Source organism: Meriones unguiculatus, chromosome 3, assembly GCF_030254825.1.
Source record: "Meriones unguiculatus strain TT.TT164.6M chromosome 3, Bangor_MerUng_6.1, whole genome shotgun sequence".
Lineage (NCBI taxonomy): Eukaryota > Metazoa > Chordata > Mammalia > Rodentia > Muridae > Meriones > Meriones unguiculatus.
Genome location: NC_083351.1, coordinates 68,130,508 through 68,157,521, shown reverse-complemented (window position 1 = coordinate 68,157,521; position 27,014 = coordinate 68,130,508). Strand labels below are relative to the sequence as shown.

The following is a 27,014-nucleotide window of genomic DNA, read 5'->3' as shown; positions in this document are numbered from 1 at the left end:
CACGGAGGGACAGACACAGCAAAGACAACCACAGGACGGCAATGAGGTAGGTACTCTGTTGGTGGAGGCAGTACCTGAGCACATGGGATCCTTAATTCCTTGCTCCTGCCCTGTTAACTTATTTAGATGTTCATGATTTCCTTCCAGACCTGCCATTTTCTTCTCTTCATTGAGGATGAAAACTGAAGGTGAAATATAGGATGGAGAGATGGTTCATCTGGCTGTATGCTGAATGCATGTGTATGTGCATGCCTTTGTGAATGATGTGTGTGTGTGTGTGTGCGTGTGTGTGTGTGTGTAGGACAAATGACAAAAGTCTAATGTAAGCTGCCCTTGTTAGACTGGGAGAAACTATGGGAAGAGCAAACTACTGGAATCCCTGTGGTAGTTTGTGAAGGGTGGCAGGGATTCTGAGGAAGGTGAAGGTGTTGTGTTCTAGATTACTAACTTCTTCGCAGGGAAGAATTTCTGCCTCCATGACTCCCCCACATGCACACACGCACATACTTCTTCCCTCTGCCTAGATGACAAAAGCTTCTATGGCACGCTGATGTTAGAGCTTTCCAATTACCTGAGCTACTCTGTAGGATCTGGGCCTTCAGAAAGATTAAGGAGACCTGGAAAGGGCATTTGCTTCTGGTTTGTAGGTGCTGAAAACAAAATTCTCCCTATGAAGAGAAATTGTCCTTAAAGACAGGCTAGTCAATGACCAGTGTGTTTGCCTGCGAGCTGCGTGCTTAAGTCAGGGATTTTGAGTGTTTCAGGTGGGTCTCTCAAAATTTTCATTGTCTTAAATCCCACCTTCAGAGGCTTATTATGTAGGCCTTAAAGGTCTGTAATTTGGCTGATGTGGAGAAAGTATTCAAATACTATATGAAGAAACAGTGGCTTTCAGTTTTACTTCTAATCATGTTTATGGCTCTTTGATCACCTCCACCTGTCCACAGAGGAAGACAGTGGAGCCACCTCCCCTATATTTGGACTAGGGGAGGGGCATAGGTGAATAAGAGGGTAAGATTGGGAGGGGTAGGGAAGGGGGCTACAGCAGGGATACAAAGTGAATGAACTGTAATTAATAAAAATAAAAAAATTAAAAAAATAAAAAAGAAAAAAGAAATTCTTTAATATTTCTTTATAAAATGAGAATCATGATAATTTTCCACTTCATTTGTTGTAGAGATTTTATGAGAGTATAATGACACAGATTTTTCCCTGTTTCTTCTTTACTGGTATTTGGGTTGGGATGTAATGTGGTGTGTGTGTGTGTGTGTGTGTGTGTGTGTGTGTGTGTGTATACATGCTTGCATGTATGTGCCTGCACATATGATGGGTACATGTGCATGCATGCATGTGCTACTGTCTGCAGGTAGATGCCTAAGGCTGATGTCAGGGACCTTTTATTTTTGACCATTCATATCTTATTCATTTGAGTCAGGGTCTTTCTGGCAAACCTAGAGTTTGTCTATATAGCTGGCCTTGCTAGCCAGCTTGCTCTATAGAGCCTGTCTCTGCATTTCCATGCTAGAGTCATAGAGGAGTTAGCATGCCGATCTCACATGTCCTGAGTGCTGAGGACCTGGAGTCCTGTCCACCTGCTTGAGCGTTAACTGCTTTGATGGCTCTTAACTGCTTTGACTGGGCAATAGCCCCAGTCCAAGAGAGTTCCTATGTAATGGAGAGTAAATATTTTCAGTAATTAGTCAACCAATGGGTTTAAGTTAATAAGAATAGTTTACCCTTTCGATTTCAACCCCTCAACCTCAGTTTCTCTGAGAGGTAAACTTCTTTAGGCAAATGATTTGTTTGTTATTGCTTCTCACTTTCATTTCTTTTCTTGAATTGTTGAATACTAACTTGAAGGTCACTTGAATTAAAAAATTTAGTTATATATCTCCATGAAAATATTTATACAAATGGTAAAAGCATTATCCTAAAGGATAGGAGTGAAGAAAAATAAAGTCAGAGAAAAAGCAAAAGTAACCCAATAACTAAAGTGAGAGCCTGCTTTTTCACATTGTTTTTGTTGTTGTTGTTGTTGCCTAAGTGGTGGTTTAGTGTCTGGGAACACAAGGGAAGAAAGGGGCTGAGCATCTGGGCTTAGGAGGAGTCACAAAGACTTTGGTCATGAGGTTGAAGCATTCATAGTTTAGACCACCATTAACACTTGGCTATAGGGGATCCTAATAACTGTGTGTATTGGGTCATTTGGGACATGATTCAAAGTTAGCAGGAAAGTAGCCCAACTGAACTGGGACTGCCTGTTATAGCTAAATTTATTTTTAAAAGGTAAGCTAAACAGATTCTCAGCAGTTTAAAAAGAAAAGTTTCATTGTTTCGTCCAAGCTATTATTGTATGAATTGTTGAATGGCACCGTTGGTAAGAGTTGGGACTGGGATAGGTGGAGATCATGTTATGTTTAAACATGTTCATTTTGTTTGAACCTTGGGGAATTTTGAAACATCAACAGATCCCTGAGTATATGACTTTTAATCCTTAGGTTAGAAATATAGGTTAAATTGTTATCTGGTGTTGTGTGGTGTCACATGAGATTGCTCAAACAGAGAAGGCAGTTTAAAAGGGGTCCCTGGGAACTTGTGAGGAATATCAGCACTTAAGAAAATGGAAGACAGAGATACTGAGAGTCAGCCAACTTTGGGCAGAGTGCCGGAAACCTTATGGAAGAAGAGGGAAATAGAAAGACCTGGAGGGGTCAGGAACTCCAAGAGAGGACCTAGACCGCCATTCAAAGGAAGCCCATTGGCTGCTCAGTTTCCAAGTGGGTTCCCTAGTAAGGGGTAGAGCGGCCCTCTCTAACATGAACTCAGTGGCCAGCTCTTTGATTACCTCCCCCTGATGGGCGCAAACTTGCCAGGCCACAGAGGAAGATGATGCAGCCAGCCTTGATGAGACCTGATAAGCTAGTGTCAGATAGAAGTGTCAGACCTCCCTTATCAGGGGGATACTAGGGTATAAGGGGAGAAGAGGGAGGGTGGGTGGGACTGGGAGGAGATGGGGGAAGGGGCTGCAGCTGGAATACAAAGTTAATAAATTATAATAAATAATTTTTTAAAAAAGAAAAAAGACACAGTTAAGAAAAATAAACTTGATTTTTAATATTTATAAATAAAAAAATAGAAGACTAACAAATAACTGAAGAGATTCCAGTACAGTAGAAACTCAATAGAGCAGATCAGTAAATGGAATGCTTCAGGAGGAAGGAGTGGTTTGACAGGGTGAGGCAACTAAGACAGTGCCCATTTTATTTGGCAACTTAGATGCTGGTGACCTTGGTAAGATCACATTCAGTGGAATGCAGGAAACACGAGCTATGCCAGTAATACATGAGGAAGTAATAAGGATAGTGTGCAATAGTGAGCAATTATCTTCTTGTTGCTGTCTGTTTGGAGACAGAGTTTATTTTTGTAGTCAATATTTTATTTATTTTTTTCTTTTTTATTATTATTATTAGTTATATTTTATTAACTCTGTATCCCAGCTGTATCCCGCTCCCTCGTTCCCTGAAAACCTTCCCTCCTTCCTTCATCTCCTCCCTGCCCCTTTCCAAGTCCACTGACAGAGACAGAGTTTAAAGCAGCTCAGGCTGGCTTCACATTTACGACTCAGCAGAGGACAGTTCAGCCTTGAACTTCTGACTCTCCTGTGTCTACCTTCTCAGTGCTGGGATGACAGGCTTGTGGTACTGTGCTTGTTTGTGCTGTGCTGAGGACTGAACTCAGCGCCTTGTGTATCGCTTCTGCAGCCCAGTATTTCCCTTTATGGAAGGATAGATCAGAAATGAAAAACAGAGCTAAAATGGTAGCTCCAGAAGAACTGAGTCCTTGACAGGTTAGAGTGACTTGAGATATATCATGAGCAGAGTAAGCAGCTTTGGGGGACTAGCTTGGAAATGCAAGGAAAGAAAGAATTGACATCATGAGGATTTCTGGGAAGCCCTGTTTAGAAAAGAACTAGAAAATAAAAGCAAGAATTAGGCTTAGATGAGAGAAAATCATCTTCCACTGAGAACACAGGGCAAAAGATAGGAGTTTACTCAGCTATGCATAATTTTTAAAGAGAAGCTTGCATTGAGAGGTATTAAAATGAGGTAATTTCTGTAAAATGGTTATTTTCTTTTGTGGCAATGATATTGTGTAAGAATAAGAAGTGTAGAACTGTGGAGCGGGTGGACCGTGCCACCAGAGCAATGGGCACAGGATTGGTGAGGTGGAGCATGTTCAAGACCCTGGAAGCCTCAAACTTGAGATTTAAAAATCTCATCCTGAGACCAACAGGATGGACAGCTCCCACCCTGTTTTTCATGACTGCCTCAGAGTTCTTAAACCTAACCCCTAACCAGGTGGTCACTGGTAGCAGGCTCGTGGATATAAATAGGGCATCATGGGCATGCCAGCCCCAACCCATGAAAGATACTCAACCTCAAGTCCCCATCCACTGCCCAAGGTTTATAAAGTCCCTGCTCACATGGAATAAAGACACACACTATCTATTTCCTGAAGATCATCTGTTTCTATTGAGCTCTAACACTTGGGAAAGACTTCCCAAAGAATTCATCGCTGGACCCGGGACTCAACTATGGGTCAGGCTCTCATCTTGACCACTAGCTGCCTCTGAAGCTCTCTGAGGAAGCAAGCTTCCACCAACAAACAGCACATGCAACCATCACCTTCAGACCTCTCACTACAGTGTTCACCTGGAGCAGCCGGCTGCCCGGTGGTTCCCTCAGCAGCTGCCCTATTCACCTGGGTCTGGTTGGGCTCCTGCCACCTCCTGGCTCATTCTGGAGCCCCGAGTTCTCATAGTCTCCTGGCCTGGTGCTGGCAGCCCAGCTAAAAGAGCTGTGACACTATGTTGTATTCTTCTCCCGCACCCCTGGCTGGACTGGAAAACCACATCACAAACCTGCTCTGTGCTCCATCCCTCTCGGCCAGGACGTTCCAGGGAAAAGTGTGCCCTTCCTCCCTCCAGACTTGGTGTCTGGTGGCATCCAGGCACCCCAGGGTAAAGCAGAACCCAAGAGTCCATCATGGCGGTGAGACATGGCAGCCAGCAGGGATGGTGGCCAAAGCAGGAAGCTGAGAGGCCACATCCTTAACTGTAAGCTCAAAGCAGAGAGAATGGAAATGAGGCCAGGGTAAAACCTCTCAAAGCCGTCCCACTCTGGGATGTACTTCCTGTCCAGTTGTTGCCTCTAAGATCAGAGCTGAGCACCACTCAGTTTGTTGATAGTGAAGTGAGTTTGGATCTTTTCATTTGTAGTGGCCTGTTTAATTCCCTAATAGAAGAATACCTTTAAGAAGCAGTGTATAGTGTTTTAAAGATTAAATTGAGTACTAATTATGCTGTAGCTTGATTTTATATGGTTCCAAATTTGAATAGCTGTTTACTGGTAAGTCATCACAGTTTATTCTTCTGGACATGCTGTGGAAACCTGAAACTATTGTACTAAAGGAACTGAGGGTGTTTTTCTGGGGGGGGGGCAGTATGCTTTGTGACCACAATTTTAGCTAGTAAGCCAGGTTTTGTGAAGAGAGGCTCTCACAGAAGAGGGCCTTCTTTTTTATTATATATATTAATTTTTATTTTTTAAATATTTATCACAGGTTATTTGTATCCCAGCCATAGCCCCCTCCCACATTGCCTCCTAATCCCACCCTCCCTCCCTTGTCTCCTTTCTATCCCTTTCCAAGTCCACTGCTGGGGAGGTCCTCCTCCCCTTCCATCTGACCCTAGCTTATCAGGTATCTTCAGGACTGGCTGCAATTTCCTCCTCTGTGGCCTAGCAAGGCTGTACCTCCCTCAGAGGGTGGGGGGAAGTAAAGGAGCCAGTTGAGTCCATGTCAGAAATAGTTCCTCTTCCCCTTACTAGGGAAACACACTTGGATACTGAGCTACCATGGGCTACATCTGAGCAGGGGTTCTAGGTTATATCCATACATGGTCCTTGGTTGGAGAAACAGTCTCATAGAGAACCCCAGTGCCCTGGAGCTCCACAAGGGCATGAGGAGGGCTTTCTAGTCTGTATTTCCCTGCCGGACCTCTGGGTCAGGTATCTGGCAGACAGTCTCAGACTACTGGCAGGACTCTTTCTGGCCTCCAGATAGGGTGAGGGAACCACATCTTCCTGGCCCTGCCCTTCAGGGCCCTAAGCTGTCGAGTTGTAAACACAGGAGCCAGTTTGTTTACCACCTATTCTTCAGCACCTCCAAGATGGAGGTTACCTTCATTCTGTATTTTGACTACATTCCCTGACCCAGCCTGCAATATCAGTCCTTGTCCTTCATTCATCTTCTCTTGCCTTCTTATTCTCTTCCTTCCCTCCATCCATCTCCCGTTTATTCTTTTTGCTGCATTTCCTGAAACTTGCCTATGACACTCAGTGTCAAACAGACTATTCACTCTCCAGCATGACTGGGCCTTTTTATTAGAGATCATGAAAGTTCAGCTGAACATGCATCCTGCTTCTTCCTAAGAATTCTGTTGACAGAAGCCTCCCATTCCTCTAAGATTTTAACTGGTGCCCTTACCCCTTGAGCCTCCATGGTATGTGTATAAGAGAGAGAGAGAGAGAAAGAGAGAGAGAGAGAGAGAGAGAGAGAGAGAGAGAGAGAGAGAGAGAGAGACTCACCTCTCCTAGAGATACATAGCTGTTTCTTTTCAGGGCTAAGAGGATTAGCTACTATCTTCTGACTTGCCAAGTACAACTTGCTGAGGCTGAGGTCCTGAGATTTATCTTCCTAATCCCAGAGTTTAGCTATTTCTTTGTGGCAGACAGGACCTCTCTGAAGGTACCAGCCCCACAAGCAGAGGCTGATCTCATGGATGGTTCTGAACTGACCTTTGCCTTTATCACTTTGAGCTCTACAGGTCTTGGCTGCTGTTTTTTGTTTGTTTGTTTGTTTGTTTTTCAGAAGGAGAGCACATAGATTGTAAGAAGTGTATGCTTTCATTGGTTCCCCACATTTTAACAAGGTCATTAAAATGGATACTGCTGCACTGAGTGGGGCTTGAGGAAATGCAAAGGCCTCCCTTTCTGTTCCCGAATCCTGACTTGTCCAAAGTCCTTTAGAAGAAAGGAGACAAGTGTCCTAAATTGTGTCTGCATTATCTCTTTTACTCTTAAAACAAAATTTTGCTATTTTTAAGCACAGCTTATGTAAAGTACATAGGCTTATTCTCAGAATCAAGGGGAAGTCTGTTTTGCCAGTTTCTTCCACATCCTTACCTTACTGCATTCTCAGGAACTCCTCAGGCCCAAGGCACAACCCAAGAACACTGTTGGCTCTGGCCATTTGTGTGGCTCCTGAGATATTATATGAGCATTCTCACTAGGGTTTCAGAGGTTCAGGGAACGTTTTCTTCACATGGCACTTAGGACCTTGGTGTCATATGCTGTGTCTTTCTCTGTCTTTCCTGTTATTGGTGACTTCCGTAAATGCCTTTGGGAGAGCTCACAGGCATATGAGGGCAATAGAAGTACTATTTGAGAGCCTTCAGATTGGAAATGTCACCACTGAGCCCTTTGCTGGGTGAAGGATATAAGAATGACAGTGGTCCTGTCTTAGACACCTGCTGTGTATGAAGATCAAGGTAACAGTATACCATCTCAGTCTCTTAAATATATTTGTTCACTTTCTTTCCAGTTCTTTATGTTTTATTTACTTTTCCTTGAAAAACAACCGCTACTGGGCATGGTGAGGTGGCTTAGTGGTCACAGGAACTTGCAGCCAAAACTCACGGCTCAAGTTCAATCCTGTAACCCACATGGTGAAAGGAGATAACTGATTTCTACAGTTTGTCTTTTAACCTCCATATATGCACACAGGAGGCATATGCTTTACAGGCAAATTTTTTTCTGGTTTTTGTAAAGAGAAAATCTGATGATCAAGTCTGTTTTGTAGACAAGTCAGCTTTTGTGTGTCTCTGATTATGTCTGTGTCTATGTAGTGTATGTGCAAATATGGGTACAGGTGTACATACATGTGTGAACAATGTGTGTAGAGGCCAGAAACCAACAGTAGGTGTCTTTCTCTATTGCTTTCCACCTTACTTTCTTAAACAAGTTCTCTTATCTAACCCAGAGTACAAGAATTTTATTAGACTGGCCAGCCACCAGGCCTCAGTATCTCTCTACCTCTGCATCCGTAGCATGCCCAACAGGGGTTATTCCAAACTGAGGACCTTGTGTTTTGAACCAAGCATTTTTCTGACAAAGCTGCATCTCCAGGCTCACATGTCAACTTTTCAATCACAATGCCCACTCTCACTGGCTCTGTGGTTTACTTTAACCTGATCTTCTGTTTCTTTCTAGATGGCGAGGAGGCTCAGTATATTGGAAATCCTCCTGATAATTTTCAATGTGGTTGTATTGGCAGTAGATATCCTTTTGTTCCTTCTAGTGCTGGAGAACCCTTCAGGTAAGGTTGATGGTGGGTGTTGAGCTTGAAAGATGGTCAAAGGACGTTCCTTACAGATGCCAGAGATACCATTTTATTTATACATCAACTCACTACATCAAGCTATTTAAAATCTGTTCCCATGATTAATTTAAGTCATTCTGCAAGATAAGTATTTGTTTTCTGTAACTAAACTCTGGATGTAAACGATATTGGAGTCCCATCTGATGTATTTCAACAGGATGCAAAATTAGGCTCACTGGATGTCCACTCTGCAGTATAGTCATAAATGATGAGCTGTCGATGAGAAAGAGTAGTTATGGCAACAGTGGCAACTCCATCACTATGAGAGTGGACATTAGCTCAGAGGAAGTAGAGAGCTAACAGGACAGCCTTTGTGTGTGAATTAACATTAGCCTCTAACCCATGTCAAAACTGGTGTCTTTCCAGAAGCCTTTGAAAGTGTGCCCCTCCTTTCTCTTCCTCTCTCTTCCCTACCCACACACACATGCAGTCATCTATGTCTGCACAGAGAAGCAATGGAGCAACTTCTCATCAATGCAAATGTCACATTTTAGATAATAAAATAACATAGAATATTATATAATATAAAAATTGTTTCTCTTGGGAAGCTGAGATAGGTGAAGTGGTATGAAATTTTGCTACCCCAGTCACATAGTAGTGAGTTTCAGGCTAATCTGGGTTGTAATATGAGATCCCATGTCCAAAAAGAAAGCAACAATAATAACATAAAATAAAAATCTATGTTAATTAGTTTGAATTTGGGGGAACTCTGTTTGATAAAGTTCTTCACTGTAATAGATTAGACATATGATGAAAATGAGCTGTGCTAATAGGAGGATCCTGTCTGTATACTCTCTTTACTCATCTCTCAATAGAGCATGACATCATTTCCTAGGAAAAAAACGTAATTTTCAAAGATAGTTGCAAGGCCATTATAGAGTGTATTTTGAGCTCATTCTTATTTCTTCCCCATTACATTTTTAAACAACAAAAGAGATTAATGCCTGGTATATGTGTCTCTTCTTTTACTTAGCATATAATGAAATTTCACATGCCCTTTCATGTTAAAACACACTCTATCTAATCCATCCAAAGCAGTTATTGTTTTAGCTGTTTATACACAATTGACTTTTCTCTGATTTTTTTCAAAACTGTGTACTCATGGGTTAAAAAGCAGAAATGTTGTTTCATGTTAGAAGACTTTTCTTTCTTCTAAGACTGCATATATTTCGCTGTTTATTATACACATATTGTTTGTCCACTCATTCTTCAGTGGGCAATGAGAGTGTCTATACATCTTGGGCAGTGTGTATAGTGCCACAGTTAATGTGAAAGTGTAATATTTCTAAAAGATCTAGGTCCATAACTATTTGGAAGTGATATAAAATATTTGTATGATAGTTCTGTTTTTAATTCTTTATCGATAGTACACAGGATTCAACATTTTCACACCTTCACCAACAGTTATTTTTTGTTGATTTGGTAATTGCCATCTGAATGGAAGTGAGATGGTACCTTTTCTTTGATGATGCAATGATTTTGATTTCTCAAATCCTTTGTACCTGTTGGCCATTAATAGGTTTTCTCTGAAGAAATTCTTTTCAGTAGCTTTCACCCAATTTTAAAGCAAGTTAGTCATTTGGGAAGTAATCTTTATAAACTTTGGAAACTAACCTTTTATCAGGCATACGGCTTAAAGACACATGTAGCCTTCACTTTCTCTATGTTGCTAATTAGTTGCTTGTCGATTGTTTTCACTATCTTGATTGTTTTCAGTACTCAAAAACTTTTTACTTTTCTATAGTTTCATCTGTCTAATTTTGCTCTAGTTGTCTGTGCTTTTTGCAAAGTCACTTATGGCATTATTTCCATATTTTCTTCCAGGAATTTTGTAGTTTCAGATGTCCTGTTTAAATACATCATTAATCTAATTTTAACTGCCTCCTCCCACACATAGACAGACAAATACACACAGATGGACAGACAGAGTCTTTGACTATATGTAGGGTGAAGATACTCCTTACATTAATCACTGATGGTTATGGAGAGAGAGAGAGGGACCCCATAGGGTAATAGATATATGGAGTCTTAAAAACAATGAACAAAGGCACTGAAGATTCCTTGTCCTGTTACACCCTCAGCAACTGCTACTTGGAGCTGGATGACAGTGAGATCCTGGTTTGGATAGCTCATGAAGCTCCTGACTCTGCCATGATTCTGTCATTGTTACATAGTAGAAGGTTCAATTAACTTGATAAAGGCTAAAAGAATAATACTAAGTTTGAGTAGAAGTGTACATTTGAAGTAACATCAAAAATTTCTTTCCATTCGATAACACAGTTTCTTGAAATGAATGGAATAAAGCTAAAGTTAGAGCCCAGAATGGTGACTCGTTCTTATACTTCCAGCATTCAGAGGCTGAGGCAGGGGTTGCCATGAATTCAAGGCCACAAGATTTCCATATCATAATGAGCTCTGGGTCAGCCTGGACTATAGAGTGAGAATTTGTTGAAAACAGACAAACAGACAGACAAGCAACTCAAGCATAAACACATAAATAAAAAACCAAATGGCTAACTGAACTGGATATATGCATGAGATAAAAAAATTATGCTGGGTTTCCATCTGGCCATATGTATGTAAATTAACTAAAAATACATCAAGCCCTAAATGGAAGTGTCAAACCAAGAGCTTTTAACAAAAAAGGCAAAGGTGGGAACATCCAATGCCTCTGTTTAGCAGCAGTTCCTTAGCTAAAATTCCAGCACAGAAACCAAAAGGGGAAAATAGCCAGATTGGACTTAAATTTAATAAATTTGTTGATCTTTAAATGATGTTATCAAGTAGAGAAAAACAGGCCACGGAAAATGTGCTAACATTTTCAAATGATACACATGGGAGTACTTAACAACTAAGATGCATAAAGATATTATAACACATCTAATACTGTTGTTCTTCTAAGTGGACAGTTATTAACCTGACTCCTGATGGCTAATTGCTATATCCAGGTATCAGCGCATCACTCAGCCTTTATCAGAGAAGCTTTTCCTGTGGTAGATGGCACTGAACAGAGAGCCTGAATTGTTCAATGTACAAAGAATATTAGCATGTGGGGGTGCTCAGACGTAAGTGGGATGGACATGTCACATTCCTCTCACTAAATCTCAGAGAGCTTTGAAGAAGAAGAGGTAGAAAGAGCCAAAGGTGGAAGATGACTTCAAAGACACAGTCTGTTCAGTATACAACACGGAGGTTGTACATATGAACTCATAGTGATATTGACAGCATGCACAAGAATAGTGTAAACCCAAGCTAGACAAAAATCCCAGCAGAGAGTGGGAAAGTGGACACAAAATACCACCATTGGCTGAAGAAATATTGGCATCTGACATTTGCTGGGGAAGGGAAAGCCACTTTACTTCAATGAGGTACCTTTGATAGGCTGACCACACACTAGGGCAGGCTCTGGTCCAAGAGTAGTTGGATAACAAAAATAAACTTTATGGAAGGGGACACAAAAAAGACCCTGAAGAGAGTAGGGAAGAGAGAGTGGAAATGGTAGATATGGGAGGAGTCTGAGAGGGAAAATGATCAAAAAATGGTGCATGAAATTCTCAAAGGATAATAGTAATATTAAAAATATGATTCAGAAACAAATTTTCAGTGAACAAAGAACACGAAAGATTTACAAATGACCATAAGACTAAAAACACATCATTAACTATTTGGATAAACAAGCTATCAATGAGATTATTCTTCATTGAGTGGTCTTCAGTTTACAGAGAAATTGGAATCTTCATAGAGTCCCAAGAGGAAAAGAAATGATTCCGCCACATTTGCAGTTAGTATTAAATATTAAAGAATGAGTCAGCAATTCCATTTTCAGACTTGTAGCCAAAAGAACTGAAAACACACATTCCTACAGAAACTGCTGCAGAAGAGAATTACGTGAAACAGTCACACGTTGTAATCAACATAAATCCCCACCAACTGCGTTGTTTGCATGATGGAATATGAGTTAGCTGCAGAAGAATGAAACAGTGAAACAAGGATGAGCATTGAAAAGTTCATGCCAGACACAGTTTGCTTATGAATCTATCTATCTATCTATCTATCTATCTATCTATCTATCTATCTATCTATCTATCTATCTATCTATCTATCTATCTAATATTTTTTTCATATATTAAATCCTGAATGCAGTTTCCTCTGCCTTCTCTCCTCCACGTATCTTCCCCTCACCTCCCCTTTCTCCCAGACCCACTCCTTCATTTCCCTTCAGGAAAGGGAAGGCCACTCAGCAATATCAAGCAAGCATAGCAGATCCAGTTGCAATAAGACTAGGCACCTCCCTCCTATTAAGACTGAATGATACAACCCAGTTGGAAGAAAAGGGTCCCAAATGCAGGCAAAAAGGTCAGATTTGGTTCATACAAAATGCCCAGAATAGATAAATACATGGAGATAGAAATTAATGCATGGAGACATGCATATTTTCTTGAGACTAAAAGAAAATGTGACTAGAAAGATATCACTATAGTTATATGATTTCTTTTGGGTTTGGTGAAAGTATTGTAGAATTGTTGGTCATTAATGCTTTTCCAACTTTGTAAAATAGTGAAAACCACAGTGTCAGTTCCTATTGCTGTGATAAAGATCATGACCTAAAGCAACTTGGAGGAAAAAGGGTCTGTTTCATTTTAATCTTCTTGATAACAGTCCATCATGAAGGGAGTCAGGCGAGGAACTCAAGCAGGTTACAAACCTGGAGGCAGGAGCTGATACACGGGCCATGGAGGAATGTTTCTTATTGGCATGTTCTTTATGGCTTACTCAGACTGCTTTGTCACAGTACCCAAGACCACCGGCCCAGGGGTGGCACTACCCACAATTTCCTGGGCCCTCTCACATCAGCCAGTAATTGAGAAAAATGCGTTATGAATTTGCTCACAGGGCAATCTTGTTGGAACATTTTCTTAATTGAGATCCCCTCTTCCAAAACGACTATAGCCTGTGTCAAATTGACATAAAAATTAGGTAGCACACATAGAGCTGAATGTGTTAATGGGTTGAATGTATGTTATGAGGGATATATGTCTTAAAAGTCAACTATTTTTTTAAACAAGTGATTTAACATTTGAAGAAGTAGTGAGCATCATGCACAAATATTGGTACCAGCTACCAGTGATTTGATTGGAGAATATACAGAATATATCTGAGTCTGTAGCTCTGATTATACCACAAATACCAACTTTGGCGTTTACTTTCTTTACAGATTCATTTACTCCTGAGTGCCCAGACATCTCTGAATCAGAAAGGATAGACTGTGCACCTGGCAAAGTGGTGACAGAGGTCAGCCACGGGGCCCTTTCTGGTAGTCTACAGGATTCCATATCAAATCAATGAGTATGGGAGAGGAGAAGTGGTGGGGTGCCTTATGGTTTTATAATTTCTTGTCTTGATCATATATAAAATAAACAACCACAGCAAGGAAGTACAAGAATTAGGCTAGAAAATGAGGTGTCAGTGCAGACAAGTTCCAAAGGCCAAAGTAGAAGGAAGTTAGAAATACCAGAGCCACATCTAGGTGGGGTTGACCTTGGAGAAGTAAAATGCTTAAGGCTAGCCCGCTGTTCCTGTAGAAGTAGGCCACCAAGCAAGTGTGGATGGGTAAGTTACTAGAACTTATGTTACTCCTTGTAACAAGAGCCTTCTGAAGTTGAGTAACTAGCAAAAGAGGTCCCAATGGACATGTGACTAAAACAGAATTCCCTCCTGGGTGATGTCCATGAGTCTATCAGATATTTGAACAGTCTGATTGTGACTGATGTGACTATGTCACCACAGTGGTGTGTATTTAGGTTTTAGTTCTGTGCCCTGTATTCTACATTGTATATCCAGTATTGTTACATTTAAGCACATTTGAGTTACATATAAGACTGTATTAAATTTTAGGTTTCAAGAGTTGATATCTTGGTATATATTCCTACTATAAAGAGATAGAAAGCGTCTGTTTTAAATCATATACTTTTTTGTTGCTCTTAATATGTGTTTTATTGGGAAGTTCTATTGTATGAGAAAGCTCTTCCTGGCAATTTCATAGCTTTAGTTTTTTTAATTGAAAATACAAACATTTGCATTTTCTAGCTGATGCTTATTTTTATTATAATAATTTCTTACTAATGATTGTTTATATGAATTACCTTCAATGTTAGTAATGATAGTGTATTACATAAACAGCTTAAACTTCCTATCCCTTTTCAAAAAGCTTTTAGCAACTTATTCCTTTGAAATATTAGTTATGGTTAAATCCTGAACAAGTAAATGATGATTCTGCTGTGTTTTAACATCTGCTTATCATTCATTCAAATGTTTCATTGCACTTTTGTAGTTCTTCTGGAAGTATTCCCATAAAGTGATGGTGGTCAGAAACCCTATTTTTGCACAAATTTTATGAAAATTTCTTTTGTTCTTAAATTTGAGTCTTCATTCTTTGTTCAGTGGAGGAATTTACAATGTTCAAAAAGGACCAAGTTGCAATAGGACTCAAGCACCATTTTTTTCAGTGGAATTGGTTTTTAGGGACAGAGGTTTCCTCTGATAGTCAGAGGACTCATCCTGGTCAGCTCAGGCCTCCTGCCTGGGTCTGTAGCTTGCCCTGAGAGATGTGGAACTCCCTGTGACCCTATAGGCATCACCCCGGTTCCCATCTGGTTCAAACTCCTGGCCAGCAGCTTTCTCTGCCCTCTGTGTGGGTTATAGGACACATTGTATGACTGCAGGAAGTACTCTCAGTCAGATCTGGCCTGCACCCTGGGTCTGCAGCTTCTGCTGAAGCCACTGCAAGTTGTTAACTCTTGCTCATATAGAGTCAGAGCGGACCCACCTTTAATCTGCAGCAGCTCCTGCCCATGGAGGCCACTGTCAAATGTGAGAAATGTCCTTTTTATTTCCGAATTGTTGTGGTGCCTTCGCTGAAAGATCATAGTTTATAAGCGTGGATTTGCTTCTGGTATCTGATTTTTAACTGGCTGTTTTGTCCTTTCATACTGCTATAGTTAGAACATCCTTGGAATAGGTCCTGTAAGTCCCCCATATCTTTCTTATCTTTAGTGTATGCATTATATACATTGCTGTAATTTTAAAAATAATGTTTTATCCCATTTAAATATTTTTACTTTATTTATTCATTCACTTTACATCCAAATTGTAGCTCCCTTCCTCTTCTCCTTTCAGTTCCACTCTCCCTCCCTCTTTTCCCCATCCTTCTTCCTTACTCCTCACAAAAGAGGACCACCCCCCTACCAATCCATCACAATTCACGAAGTCCCATCAGGACTGAAGGCATCCTTTTCCCCTGTGGCCTGGAAAAGCAGCCCAGCCAGGGGGAGGTGATCAAAATGCAGCTATCAGAGATATCCCCTACTCTCCTTACTAGGGGGAGTGTACCCAAGTATGGATTTGAAGTTAATTTTTGAATATTGATTTTGCAACCAGAAATTTCCTTATGAATTCTCTGTTACATGTACACCCTTTTAAAGTTTTGTAATATTATAATGTTCCTACTAAATAATAATAATTTTCAGTTTTTAACATGTATATTTAATTTCTTTCTCATCTCATCCACATACAAAGAAAATAACTTTTTTTTTTTCTGTCTGAAATCTCAGTAAATTTTGAGATCATTTTTCTAAAAGCCAGTAATTCAATCACAGTAGATTTTGGAAAATTAAACTATCTAAGGTCCAAATTTTATCTTAGTATAAGGAATAGTGCAGTAAAATAATAAATATAAAAATAAGATTTCATGAGTTTTGAACAAGTTGTATACATTGTTAATAAAATTTAAGCATCAAAAGACTTTGTTGCCATAGTACTTGAGCATCACACAGAGAGGTGAGAGAGGTGATTTCCTGGTTGGCTGTCAATTTTTAAATTCTTTTTTATGTGGTTGACAGATGGCATGACATGTATTTTGGAGATAACTTAGGGTCACAGGTCAGGGGTATAAGGCATGGAGATTTGTTGGAAGTCAACACCAATAGTTCAGACATGAGTTTAGGACATCTTTACAAAGGTAGTGAGAACTGAGATGGAAAACAAGGGACGCAATTGTGAAAGCAATGTATGAAAGAGACATAAAGTTTGAAGTGTTGGTAATTAATCGTCCCAGGTTTTGACCTTTGGTACTGGAACTGAAAGAAACTGTTAGAGCAGGTTGCACGCAGACAGATTGTGTTTATCTGGATATAGATTGCTCTTTATTGAGGTCTATAGACTTTGACATAGTTTACAGCAGTGAAACCGACCTTTGGGGCTTCGTAGGCCTCCGTTTCAGAAGTGACAGAGATTTTCAATGCCTGCCCAGCAGGAGAAGGAACACTCAAAGTCTCTTCTCATCTGCACATTTTTGTTATGTGAAAAAGAACAAGACAGGGTCTGTCTGTTTAACCTGTGGTGATGAATACATATTTTAAAAGACTGTATGCTTATAATGTTAAGATTTTCTCCATAAATAAGTAAGTGTTAGTCATAAAAGTCATTCTAGATTTTCAGAGCACTTAGACCAATTTTTGGCATCTAAAAACTCTTGTCAATAGAATATGGAAAAAAGCAATGGAGTGACATCATCTTAATCTTTATGGTAGAACCTACACCAGATACATTCTTTTAGTAAGAGTCAGACATTCTAGGTGTGTACAGAAGAAAACGGGGAAGTCCGGACTTTCATGTTTTCCTTCCACTTTCAAATTTCCTCCTGAGATTCAAGGTTATTTCATGTCTTTCTCTTGATCTTCCCATGTCCATTGCTCTTCCTTAATGCTCTTGGCACAACAAATTTGTCTTCTTTCCTGTTTGTCATGCACTGTTGCTTTCTCTGCCCAGAATGTCACTCACACCAGAATATCTGGTGCTTACCAGTCCAACTCTCCCTGGTGCTTTGAGAACAGATTTACCTTTCACCCACCTAGAGTACCTTCTTCTCCCACCTAAACTACCAGCCTGGGAGAAATGGTTGGTGTGTATTCCCCTTGCTCTGGGAACATTCTACTGGAACACTCAATTTACTGTGTCATCATTACTGTTTTAATTGTCTTGATTTACAACTAAACAGTCAGTTTGGAGAGATACAAACTAAGTCTTACTGCTCCCTGTTACCACTTTCTTATCTGATAAATACAGAATGTGTGTTGGAATGCTAGATAACTGAGGATGAATACATGAATGAGTTTAATTACACCTATGTCAAGTCTTCCTTGGAATAACATGGGTTGTAAATTAGTAGGCAAGTGACACCATGTCATACAGCTCTGTTCTACTGTTTTAGGATGTCTGCCGATGGCAGCATAAATGCTGCTGGAAGCCGGTAGCAGATCCCAAAGTCCCTGCATGCTTTTTCCCTAAGAACTCAGGTTATGAAGTCACCAGTGTCCTTACAAACACAAGCACAGGTGAGTACTGCCCTAATGTGGTCTCAGGAAGCCATTGTTTGTGATCCAGCCAAGGTAGCTGTGAAAGGAAAGCTAATACTGCCCCTTGTTCTCATTCCCTCATCTTAGGGCTAACTGCTCGGTTGAAAAAATTGTCATCCCCATCTCTTTTTGGAAATGATATTGCTGATGCCCTCTTCACAGCTGAATATCAGACATCCAATCGTTTTCATTTTAAGGTGGGTGAGGGAGTCACCACTGGCTAGAACTCTGGAGATAGCAGCGCCTTGCCCTCTTCCTCTCTGTACTAAGCAAAGCACATGGGCAGAAGGTTCCTCCATTCCTTTCTGCTGCCATCACTGGAGGAGATGGGCAGGCATCTTTACTTCACTTGATTGGATACACATGGTTGGGTAATCTCACCTCAGAAATAGAAATCTACAGGGTTGAAAGCATTCTCATGGGCCATTGATTCAAAAGCAGCATTTTCCTTAGATCTACAAGGAAGCAGCCTTACCCAGAATCAGATTTTCTATTCTTCTTGCAGATCACTGATTTCAATGAGCCACGCTATGAAGTCCCTCATGAAAACATCTTGAATGGGAGTGCTAATGCGTCCATTCTGAGCTACTACATAGAGGTTGTTAATAAACCCTTCAGCATCAAAATACTGCGGAAGAGCAACAAAAGAGTCTTGTGAGTTCTCCATACTCTTTGCCCATCTTTGAATACAGAGTCCCCATGTAACTCATCCTGATGTGCTCTGGGTGCAGAGAAAGATGAATTGGACTTGGAAATGGGTTTGAACTTCAGAAAAATGTAAAATTATTTATCATGCCTAATTAACAGTGGCAATCTGTTAACTGTAAAGCGGAGTATCAAACTATAGTGAACCCACCTACTATATTTCATGTATATATTTTTAGTAAGTATAATCACATGCTTATGGTTCTCATATATTATGGATTAGGAGATTTTGTTGTTTTGAGTTATCATTCATACTTGAACGTAAACTTTACTGTTTACCATTTCAAAGTATCTGTACCTCTGAATGTTACCAATAAGCACCTAAAACCAATTTGAGCTTACATTGCATATTGCATGGTATAAAATATGAATATTTATGTCAATAAAACATGCATTCAAATCCTGGCACTAGCCATTCTCCAGTCACCTGTGCGCTATAAGGCACTAGGCCTTATCACTTTTCCAGAGGGACCTGTGCTAACAGCGTTTAGCATCCGCAGTAGTAGCTGCAGGTGCAAAGCTGCACTTCTGTCCTTCCTCCAGCCATGCAAGTCTGATGATGGAGTCTCACCGGTGTTGCTCCCCTAAGTTCAAAGACTTGATGATTCCATGGGAACGGCTCTGGAGACAACATCAAACTTGCTAAAATCTGAGATTACTCATTTCTGAATGCATGTGGAGAGGCAGACAGGGCTCTCTGCAGGGCCGGAGTACTTCTGTGACTCTTCTTCTCTCCTCATTGTCCAGGTTGGACACAGGCATTGGGCCCCTCCAATTTTCCCAGCAGTACCTGCAGCTGTCTTTCCGGCTGCCCAGCTCCAATGTGTATGGGCTTGGGGAACACGTGCATCAACAATATCGCCACAACATGAGCTGGAACACCTGGCCCATCTTTACCAGAGATGCTATTCCTACAGAGGTGAGGCCCTTCCTACCCGGCTCCCGTTCATAGCTCACAGCTAAAAATACCCACCCTCCATTTCTAAAAGTAGTGGACAAAATGCAGCTATGTCTTTTTTGCCCAATTTACATGACTTTGTTTTGGGAAGGAATGCTTGTTCTTGAGTTTAATAGATTCACAGATTAGAAATACAGAAATCAAAATGACTTTCTTGGTAAATATAATTTGATAATTACATAAGAGAAATAAAATAATATTAGAAAACAGCCAGGCCTCTTGGAGCAAACCCATAATCACAGGTATTTAGGAGACTGAGGCAAGAGAATTGCAATTTAAAGGCTGCCCTGGCTCACAGAGTAAGTTCAAGGCCAGCTAATTTGTCAGACCCTGTCTCAAAATAAACACCATGAAAAACACTGAGGATGTTAGGAGTAGAAAGGTTGCATTGTTTAGGGTAAGTAAGTTTCTGGAGTCCATGCCAGTGTCACAAAAAGAAGAAAAAAATACTTTGGTAAGAATGATGCTTTCTGGCTTTAATAAGGGTAATTAGAGAAGAATATCAATCAGGGGTCATTCTCAGTAGAGGCTGTAAATATAATGTTCTTTAACTTCTCTTGTATTGTTTATGGTATATATAATTTTTATATATCGATGTACTGTATATATCAGTATATTTCAAAGATAGTAGTATTCACTGTTTCTTTCATTTCATATGACATATTGAGCTGTATTCTTGCAGTATATCTCTGAATAGCATTCCATTGAATACATATACCAAATTGTGTTTCTCCATTTACTATGATAATACCATTTTGGTACAACACTAAATTAAATATTGAGCACACACACATATGTGTATATATATATATATATATATACATACATACACACACACATATATGACTTTGTTTTTGATTCTGTGAATCATATTTGTTTTTTGATTAGAGACAGAGCCTTCTGTTGATCATACTCATTGTAGCATAGGCTATCCTTAAAGTAGCTTTGCTCTTGTCCCTGTCTCCTGAGTGCTGGAATCAAAGGTGTATTCCACCATAACTTGCAGGATAAACATTTTAAACACATAATCCTGTTACTTATGTATTTCATTTCTTGTTGGCAGGACATGATTAATCTGTATGGAGCACACACATTCTTCTTGTGCCTTGAAGATACCAGTGGGGCTTCCTTTGGAGTCTTTCTGATGAACAGCAATGCCATGGGTAGGAAGCATCTTTTTGTCTTCTCTGGATAGGAATAGATACAGGTATGATGCTTTATCTTTAAGAGTTACTTTTTTTCTGAAAATAGATTCTTCTCTTGTACAATACATCCCAAGCACAATTTCCTCTTCCTCCACTCCTTCTAACCACCAAGCTTCCATCTCCTCCAGATCCACTCCTCCTGTTTTCTCTTCAGAAAAGGGCAAGTCTCCAAAAGATGACAGCCAGAATTACTTTTATCATGAGACCGCACCTAACAATCACAGGTTGCTTGGAGGAAAGTGCTTCCACTGAAACTAGAATGTGACAGCAGTTTAACCTGCTCAGAAATCAAGCTCTGGCTTGGAGACACTTGACTGAAAACTACTACAGGCGCTTTTTCTGATGGAGTGTTTCTCCTAATATTGTGTGGATAATAAGATCGATTGATGTGCACTCTCCAAATTTAACTGTAGACCCCAGCATGCTTCATGCAGTCTGCCTGTAGGCTGTGTCTGTACACTGTGTCACTGTGCCTCATAGCACCACTCTGCAGTCATATTCCTGCAGCTTCAAACTAGTGTTGTACTAAGAAGCATTATTTATTTAAAAACATAACTCTGTGTGTGTGTGTGTGTGTGTGTGTGTAAGTGTAAACTGTAGTCCAACTCACCTAATAAGTTTACAAAGATGATTTTCCTTTGGAGTAAACCACTCATATATCATAGCAATTTATTTTAATGTAGGTAGAAATAATAAAATTTGCTTTTTTCATAAGCAACATGAAACAAGATAAAATTCCACTTTTGACAAGTGTCTTGTTCAAATAAACAAAGCTCAAGTAAAAGAAATGTATATGATTCATTTTCTTTTGAAAATGCAGCAGAATTTCGGATAACTCAGCTATTTATGTTTCAGAGAGATGTGCATTTTCAGACGTTTCTAATCATTCATTCCAACCCTTCCAGAGGCCACACTTCAGCCTGCTCCTGCCATTACTTACCGCACAACTGGAGGCATTCTTGACTTTTACATCTTCCTGGGAAATGCACCAGAGGAAGTGGTTCAGGAGTACCTGGAGGTATGATGTTATTGTTATTTTCTCATGTATTTGTTTGAGTGAACAAGTCAAAGATTAATGCTATTAGTAGACAAGATGGATATAAATACAAAGCTTATGAGTATTTCATAACTTTTTCTTTACTCTAATGAACGGATGCTTTCTGCATCACTCTAGGCACCATCCAGGTAGCCTTGAGAAACACAAAAGAAAGATTAATTCTTCTTGCTAGGCATGCCCATTGTCCATTTCCTATTGCTCCCCCAGCTAAAATTAATCATTTCAAAGATCTGAGACTACAAACCAACAAAGTTCATTCAATCAACAAATAAATTAAAAAAAGGAGAAATTATACGAAATAAATCCAACTTACATTTTATTCAAAATGTAGGACAGGAGGAAACTAGACAACTCTTAGGCTAACCTCACTTCAAAGATTCAACCACAAAGAATGGTGAAGTGACTTCTTCAAAGTGACATATAAAGGTTATTAAAGATGGCTCTAAATGTCAATGAATCTACAATAAAACAAAACATAACCCTAGTCCATCATAACGGGAAGTATTTTGTATCAAAGATTGTAAATGAGGTCCAAATAACCTGTAAGTGATTAAAAGGCATGGAAGAAAGCCTCTCATTAGAGAACAGAGACTCTTAGAATAATGTGGGACAGAGTTCTAGTCTTCTTGAAGTGCTGGCTTAAAGTAATTGGAAATTTTGAATACTTGAAGAATGTAGTATTTCTTTGCCACAACACACTTGATTCATCAGTTCTTACACTTTCACCACTGTCAAGCATTCCATCTGCTGTTACATGAATCATCTTTATGTCATTCTAGCTCTGTAAAGACAGGAACACGGCTTTGTGTCATTACGTTCTCTGTGTTCATGGGGAACCTTGTTACACAGCAAACACTGAGAGATTATTGAATGAATGAATATTGCTGCTTCTCAGGGCCTGAGTTATGGCCCAGTGGTAGAGTACTTGCCTGTCACACATGAGATTTTGGCCTCTACTCTCAGTGGCACTACTAAACTACAACAAAACAAACACCAACTTTTGAGGATTAGTGTTAATGGTAAAGTTGTTAGAACATAAAATTATCTAGGAGATGGGCCTGTGGGCATGCCTGTGGAGAACTATCTTGGTTACATTAATTATATGCCAAGAACTATCTTGACAGTGAGTGGGTGAGGACGTTTGTTTCTTATGCAGGGTATAAAATGGGAAAAACAACAAGAGTATTAGAAAGCATTTATTGCCCTCCCACCGCTGCCATCTGTCTCTCACCTTTGGATGCAAATGATCAGCAGCTTCAACCTCAACTGCTTTGAATTCCCTGACATGAACGACTGTAACTAGTCAGGATAAACACTTTCCCCCTAAGTTGTTTTTATTGGGGTATTTTATCACAGCAACAAGAAAAGAAATTAAGACCCCCACAGACAGAACAATGGCTGAATACCCTTTCCTACTTTTTATTTTGTTGTTGGGAATTCAACCCAAATTCTCTTCAATGCTAGACAGACACTCTGCCAACTGAGCTTCATCTCCAGACTGTTTCCTTTCCTATGAGGACAGTGGTTCTTAACCTTCCTAATGCGGTGATCCTTTAATATAGTTCTTCATGTTGTGGTGATGCCCAATCATAAAAGTATTGCATTGCCTACCCACAAATCCATAGAAGATATTAGAAGGAAAAACAACCCAAGAAAACTAACTACTTTCAGGAAAACACAGGAAATAAATAACCTCATTACAGCAAAACTAAAAGTAGCCAAGCATACAAACACACTACCACAAACAACAACAAAATCAAAGGATCTAACAACCACTGGTAATTAATCTCTCTCAACATCAATGGACTCAATTCATCAATAAAAAGACACAGACTAACAGAATGGATGCATAAACAAGACCCAACAATCCGTCTCATACAAGAAAGATATCTAAGTTACAAAGATAGACATTACCTGAGAGTAAAGGGCTGGAAGACGATTTTCCCAGCAAATAGATCCAAGAACCAAGCAGGAGTGGCCATTCTAACATAAAATAAAATAGAATTTCAACCAAAATTAATCAAAAGAGATGGGGAAGGACACTTCATACACAAGGGAAAATTCCACCAGGAAGAAATCACAATCCTGAACATCTATGCCCCAAATACAAGGGCATCCACATTTGTAAAAGAACCATTGATAAAACTTAAACCACACATAGACACCCCCACATTAACAGTGGGAGACTTCAACACCCCACTCTCAACAAAGGACAGGTCAACAAAACAGAAATTAAACAAAGAAATAATTACTTTAACAGAGGTCATGAATCAAATGGACCTAACAGACATCTACAGAACCTTTCACTCAAACACAAAAGAATTTGGCTTCTTTTCAGCACCTCAAGGAACCTTCTCCAAAATAGACCATATAGTTAGTCACAAAGCAAGCCTCAACAGATAAAAGAAGATTGAAATAATCCCTTGTATCCTATCTTATCACCATGGACTAAAGCTGGACCTCAACAACAACAGACATAGCAAAAAACCTACATACACATGGAAACTACAACTCACTACTCAATGACAGCTGGATCAGGGAAGAAATAAAGAAATTAAAGACTTCCTAGAATTCAATAAAAATGAAAGCACGTCATACCCAAACTTATGAGAAACAATGAAAGCAGTGCTAAGAGGACAGTTCATAGCACTAAGTGCCTTCAAGAAGAAATTCAAAACATCTCATTTGAGCAACTTAATGGCTCACCTGAAAGCCCGAGGGAAAAAAAAAAGCAGACACACCCAAGAGGAGTAGATGGCTGGAAATAATCAAACTCAGGGCTGAAATCAATAAATTAGAAGCAAATAAAACAATTCAAAAATCAATGAAACCAAGAGCTGGTTCTTTAAGAAAATCAACAAGATAGCCAAACTAACTAAAAGGCAGAGAGAAACTAGCCACAAAAGACATAAACTACCTTGGTATGACTCTAACCAAGCAATTCAAAGAATTGAATGAAAAAAACTTCCAATATCTGAAGAAAGAAATAGAAGAAGATATCAGAAGATGGGAAAATCTCCCATGCTCATGGCTTGGCGGAATTAACATAGTAAAAATGGCCATCATATCAAAAGCAATCTACAAATTCAATGCACTTCACATCAAATTACCACCACAATTCTTTATAAACCTTGAAAGAAATATACCCAAATTCATGTGGAATAATAATAAACCCAGAACCCTAAAACAATCTTATACAATAAAAAATCTTCGGGAGGTATCTCCATCCCTAATCTCAAGCTGTACTATAGAGAAACAGTAGTAAAAACTGAATGGTACTGGCATAGAAACAGAATGGTGGATCAATGGAAATGAATAGAAGACCCAGAAATAAACCCACACACTTATGGACAACTGATTTTTATAAAGATGCCTAAACTATACAACAAGAAAAGATAGAATTCTCAATAAATGGTGCTGGTCTAACTGGATATCTACATGTAGAAAAATGCAAATAGATCTATACAAATCCCTGCACAAAACTAAAGTCCAATATAAGCCCAAAGACCACAATATAAACCAAGACACACTAAACCTGTTAGAAGAAAAAGCGGGGAAGAGTCTCGAACTCATTGGCACAGGAGACAACTTCCTGAACAGAACACCGATAGCATTGGCTCTAAGATCAACAACCTATAAATGAAACCTTATGGAACTGAAAAGCTTTGGTAAAGCAAAAGACACTGTCATCTGAATAAAACGACAACCTACAGATTGAGAAAGGATATACACCAACCCTATACCTGACAGAGGGCTAATATCCAGAATATATAAACAACTGAAGACGTTAAACAGCAACAAATCAAGTAATCAAATTATAAACAAGGTCCAGAGCTAAATAAGGAACTCTCAGTAGAGGATATTGAATGGCAGAGAAACACTTAAATGCTCAACATCCTTAGTCATCCTTAGTCATCAGGGAAATGCAAATCAAAACGACCCTGAGATTACTCCTTACACCCATCAGAATGACTATAAAAATCTCAAGTGACAACACATGCTGTAGAGGATGTGGAGGAAGGGGAACCCTCCTCCATTGCTGGTGGGAATGTAAACTTGTACAACCACTCTGGAAATCAATCTCGCACTTTCTCAGACAATTAGGAATGGTGCTACCTCAGGATCCGGCTATACCACTCCTAGGCATATATCCAAAAGATGCTCAAGTATACAACAAGGACATTTACTCAACCATGTTCATAGCAGCTTTAATTGTAATAGCCAGAAGCTGGAAACAACCCAAATGTCCCTCAGTTGAGAAATGCATACAGAAATTGTGGTACATTTACACAAGGAAATACTACTCAGCAATTAAAAATAAGGAAATCATGAAATTTGCAGGCAAATGTTGGGAACTAGATAAGATCATCCTGAGTGAGGTATTCCAGAAGCAGAAAGACACACATGATATATACTTACTTATAAGTGGATATTAGACATAAATTATAGGATAAACATAGTAAAATCTGCACACCTAAAGAAGCTAACCAAGAAGACATGTCACCTGAGTAAGATGATCAAATCCTCATTCAGAAAGGCAGAACGGGCTGGACATGGGAATATGGAGAAGACAGGGAACAGGACAGGAGCCTATCACAGGCCTCTGAAAGACTCTACCTAGCAGTGTATCAAAGCAGAGGCTAATACTCAGCCATACTTTGGGCACAGTACAGGGAATCTCATGAAAGAAGGGAGAAATAGAAAGGCCTGGAGGGGACAGGAGCTCCACAAGGAGAGAGAAAAAAATCTGAGTATAGGGATCTTTTCTGAGACTGATACTCCAACAAAGGACCATTCATGGAGATAACCTAGAACCCCTGCACAGATGTAGCCCATGGCAGCTCCGTGTCCAAGTGGGTTCCCTAGTAATGGGAACAGGGACTGTTTCTGACATAAATTCAGTGGCCTGCTCTTTGAGCACCTCCCCCTGAGGTGGGTGAAGCCTTACCAAGCCACAGAGGAAGACAATGCAGCCACTCCTAATGAGACCTGATATACTAGGATCAGATGGAAGGGGTGGTGGACCTCCCCTATCAGTGGACTGAGGTAGGGGAATGGGTGAGAAAGAGTGTGGGTTGGGAGGGGAAGTGAGGGGGGGCTACAAATGGGATACAAAGTGAATAAACTGTAATTAATAAAAAATAAATAAATTTTTAAAATGCAACTTCCCCCAAACT

At 39.8% G+C, this 27,014-nt stretch overlaps 1 protein-coding gene across 1 annotated transcript in view; it reads left to right on the top strand.

Moving 5' to 3' along the window:
* LOC110553966 (probable maltase-glucoamylase 2) overlaps positions 1–27,014 on the top strand; it is a 91,502-nt gene continuing 64,488 nt past the window's right edge. Inside the window, exons 1-9 of the mRNA XM_060380129.1 lie at positions 1–46; positions 8,331–8,436; positions 13,715–13,791; positions 17,768–17,891; positions 18,000–18,109; positions 18,418–18,566; positions 19,365–19,536; positions 20,639–20,738; positions 21,686–21,798. Coding sequence (XP_060236112.1) covers positions 8,331–8,436; positions 13,715–13,791; positions 17,768–17,891; positions 18,000–18,109; positions 18,418–18,566; positions 19,365–19,536; positions 20,639–20,738; positions 21,686–21,798 — 951 coding nt within the window. The 5' untranslated portion in view covers positions 1–46. The remainder of the gene's footprint in view (positions 47–8,330; positions 8,437–13,714; positions 13,792–17,767; positions 17,892–17,999; positions 18,110–18,417; positions 18,567–19,364; positions 19,537–20,638; positions 20,739–21,685; positions 21,799–27,014) is intronic.